This window comes from Lolium rigidum, chromosome 5, assembly GCF_022539505.1.
Source record: "Lolium rigidum isolate FL_2022 chromosome 5, APGP_CSIRO_Lrig_0.1, whole genome shotgun sequence".
Taxonomy (NCBI): domain Eukaryota; kingdom Viridiplantae; phylum Streptophyta; class Magnoliopsida; order Poales; family Poaceae; genus Lolium; species Lolium rigidum.
Genome location: NC_061512.1, coordinates 108287979 through 108292226, shown reverse-complemented (window position 1 = coordinate 108292226; position 4248 = coordinate 108287979). Strand labels below are relative to the sequence as shown.

At 54.0% G+C, this 4248-nt stretch overlaps 1 protein-coding gene across 1 annotated transcript; it reads right to left on the bottom strand.

Moving 5' to 3' along the window:
- Positions 1-349: 349 nt before the first annotated feature.
- On the bottom strand, positions 350-1625 carry LOC124652311. Its single transcript, XM_047191335.1, has one exon. It carries the CDS (start codon positions 1623-1625, stop codon positions 381-383), a length of 1245 nt encoding a protein of 414 aa, XP_047047291.1. The 3' UTR covers positions 350-380.
- Between the last annotated feature and the right edge of the window lie 2623 nt (positions 1626-4248).

Sequence of the window (4248 nt, the reverse complement as noted above, 5' to 3'; positions counted from 1 at the left end):
ACCGAATATCTGTATACTTGTTTTAGATATTGCCATCAACTGCAACCGGTCACCAAAGAATAAGAATACTGATGCTACCTACTTACGAGATACATTAAGTCCCATGCAAGATTTAAGTAACATATACATAGAGTTTTGTGAACATACAGTACTTGTGCGAGTAAACATTATGTCATCTTCAGAGGAATTTACCATTGTAATCACCTAATCGGAGATGATTTGGCAAATAATTAATGGTAGCATACCCGCAGACAAGAGTTTATCTATCACGAATTTCATCCATTTGCATGTTTTCACATCACAATAAACAATTCTGTCCAAGGTTCCAAGAACAAGATAATGCACCAGCACAACTGAAAGCAAGGAGATTTCAGTATCGGTTAATAGCAATCAGGTGATAAATTACCTGTTGTAGGGATCCGGCTTGCTCCAAGCCACGGTGGAAGCACACATGGTACCAAAGAAAAGTAGTCGTCTTGAAGCGGGGAGGCCCCAATCACCTTCCCATTGTGCATGTCCACGACGACGACGTGCTCGCCGACCTTGAGATGCACAGTGCCGGCGTTGAGCGGGTCCAGGACAGCGATCTGTGGCGCCGGCGAGTTGTGCTGCAGCTGGTAGCCTCCATCCGCCAAGACCTGCCTGAGCTCCACCTGCTGCTCCAGCTTCCAGGAGGTGGCGTCGTCATCGAGCGCGAAGGAGCTGAGCAGAAATGGGCCGCCCGGAGTGATCTCATCATACCGCAGCCTCCCCTGACTGACCCCAACGCGGCGGTACTTGGCCACCTCCAGCATGAACTTGACATTTTCCTCGGCCTTGCTGAAATCTCCACTCTCCGCATGCGCGCGTGCAGGCAGCACGCTGCCGCCGGGCAGCTGGATGCCGCAGATCTCCGGCGGGTCGCCGAACGGGTCGACGGAGATGACGCCCAAGGTCAAGTCGACCCACCACAGCCGGCCGCCGAAGGCAACCGTCTCCTGGTTCACCTGCATCGTGCGCGGGAGAAGCGACCGGCTTGGTACGCTGTTCAACACCGTCTTCCACTCCCCTTCATCCGAGAGAAAGCGCTCAAGGGCGCGGCCATCGAAGACGAGCTCGGCCACGGCGAACCTGTCAAGCGGCCCGTGCCCGTGCCCGCGCCCGCCATCGGCTTGGGTGAGGAGGCCCATGTGGTTCTGCAGAAGGATACTCCTCGAGCCAGCGATATCCGGCAGGCGGAGCATCTGGCCGCTGACAGGGTTGCAGACGAAGCGGTGGATCTCCATGTCCTCCGATAGATCCCAGGAGGTGCAGGGTGCCTCCGCCTGGCCATCAAAGTAGTTGAGGAGGAGGTGGCCGTCGCCGCTGGCCGCGCGAACGTCGCCGCCGAGGAGTTGTACGACGTTGCTGTAAGGGGCGGGGCGTTCCCTGGAGCCGAGGAGGTGCGCCGGGGCGGAGATGCTCGAGATGCCCGGAGGCGCGACGGGGCGGAAGCACGCGCCCGGAGCCGACGACGATCTGTCGACCAGCGAGGAATAGTCAAGGATGGCCCATGGTGGGTGCGAGGAGGAGGCGGCGGTGGAGAGGGAGCGGCGGAGGTTGCCGGAGACGGCGGCGGAGAGGGGTAGGAGGCGGCGGAGGGACATGGCGGTGGACGTCTGTTTGGCTCTCAAGATTCCTCTTTTTTGTTCTGGGTCTGCCCAAGCCACTGTACACTCCTGGCAGGGCAAGAGAGCTGCTAGCCATAAAAGGCTGCGTGCCAATTAGACCAACTAATTTTGAATTAAAAACCCTCCATGACTTCGAATTCGAAAACATACGGTAGGCTGCAACCTATTTTTTAGAAGCCCGGCGCATTTCGGTCACCGACCGTCTGTGTGTTCATTTGAATCGGGCTGCGGATACAGAAATCGGTTAAAATATCCGAGTGACCGTTTGCGTCTGGAGTGTCCACATCAGCCCGACGCAAAAAAAAAAAGATTTTGGACTGTCAAGCTCCTTTAATGGTGATAAACGTCACGTCAAGCCATGTCGCCCGACAATTATCGGTTCCCGCGCGAGGACTCAGTGGGTTTCCTCGCGCAGCCGATTGATTGGGTGTTTTCCGCCGTGCCGTGTCTATAAAAGGATGGCGCCACCGACTGACAAGGGCAAACCACCAACAAACCCTAGCAAGCATCTACGGTATGTACACCCGCCAAGAGACCGCCACGTACACCCGCTAGGACGAGCTCTACGGGCCGTACCGGGAGGGCATGAGGGAGGCAATGGAGGAGGCGACGCACGTGTCGTTGTCGAGGACGAGGAGCGCACGTTCCTGGAGTCGCTCCACTGCCAGCCGACGGCGGCAACCATCATAGACATCCAGACGGAGCCCGCGGAGCCAAGGCCATGCTAAGAAAAGCGAGGGCGCAGCTGCAAAAGATGCATGAGGCCATGCGCGCCTTGCGCGGGTCGCCATCAGCCCAGCCCGCAGACACTATAGTCCCGACGACATCCATTTCGGCCCCTACAGCGATGACAATGGCATGGCGGTGATGGACGAGAAATGGGCGCTGCTCACTTTGTTCGAGAGCGTCCCGCAGGACGCCGATCACCAGCGGTAGAGGCGCAAGCTCACGTCGAAGCCCTCGCCATCAGGCGGGGGTACGAGATGTCAGCCCCGGCGGTGGTTCACCGGGCAGCGCGGGGGGAGGTGGCGGCGGCTAGGAGGCGAGAGACCACGGCGGTTTCCAACACTAGTAGAAAAACAGGCTTCCGGGAAGCCCCATAAGTCGCGAAGGTAAAGGAACCGCGACTAATGGGGTCTTTAGTCGCGGTTCGTGTGGCGAACGGCGACCAAAGACCTGGGCCCAGGGCGCACGGTGGCCAGCTGGTGCACGTGGGGGGCTTTAGTCGCGGTTGGCCAGGCCAACCGCGACTAAAGGTGCCCGAAGGCCTTTAGTCGCGGTTGGCCAGGCCAACCGGGACTAAAGCCCCTCCCCTATATATACCCATCCAGCCATTTGGAGCCAACACTTAGCCATTTGGAGCCATTCTCTTCACAAACTTCACAAGTGAGTGTTAGGTTTGCTTTTGGTTCCTCTTATGCACATAAGGTGTTTGATGAAATGCCCCAAGAGCATGAAACAAACATGATATGAAGTGTTGGAGCCACACTTGAGCTTTCTCATTTATTTTTTCCTCCTCGATCGCGGTTAGCAACTTGAACCTTTGATGTGTCGTCATTGATACAATATGCATGTGTGTGTAGTTCATTGTTTAATTTATATTGTTTGTAGCTAGTTAGTTTAACAAATGCATGATGGTTAATTATATATTTTATATTATAATAATGCAGATGAATCGGCAATGGATGTACGGTAACCGACTCTCCGGCGAGTTCAGTACGGGTTCGAAAGATTTCCTCGTAGTGGCTAATGCGAACAAGCGTGGGGGTTTTGTTATCTCGTCCATGTGTTAAGTGTAAGAATCAGAAGGGTTACTCTTCCTCAAGAGATGTTCACATGCACCTGCTTCGGCACGGTTTCATGCCAAGCTATAATTGTTGGACCAAGCATGGAGAAAGAGGGGTTATAATGGAAGAAGATGAAGAAGGGGATGATTTCATCGATGAAAGCTATCTTTCTCATTTCGGTGATACTTTCATGGAGGATCTTGAAGGTGAAGGGGAAGGTGAAGGGGAAGGTGAAGAAGAGGATCCCGTTGATGATCTTGGTCGGACCATTGCCGATGCACGGAGATGTCTGCGAAACCGAAAAGGAGAGGGAGAATTTGGATCGCATGTTAGAGGATCACGAGGAAGGCGCTGTACCCGGATGCGATGATGGTCTGAAAAAGCTGGGCTGCACTACTCGGATTTGCTGAAATGGAAGGCACAGGCAGGTGTAGCTGACTCGGCATTTGAAAACTTGCTGAAAATGTTGAAGAATATGTTTCCAAAGAATAACGAGTTGCCCGCCAGTACGTGATACATCTCCGACGTATCGATAATTTCTTATGTTCCATGCCATATTATTGATGATACCTACATGTTTTATGCACACTTTATGTCATATTCGTGCATTTTCTGGAACTAACCTATTAACAAGATGCCGAAGTGCCGCTTCCTGTTTTCGCTGTTTTTGGTTTCGGAAATCCTAGTAACGAAATATTCTCGGAATTGGACGAAACGAAGACCCAGGTTCCTATTTTCACCGGAAGCATCCAGAACACCCGGGAAGGACCGGAGGGGGGCACTCGGGCCCCCGGACCATAGGCCGGCGCGGC

Excerpts from the sequence above, each read along its gene's own strand:
- LOC124652311 (XM_047191335.1), bottom strand. The coding sequence starts at position 1,625 with ATGTCCCTCCGCCGCCTCCTACCCCTCTCCGCCGCCGTCTCCGGCAAC.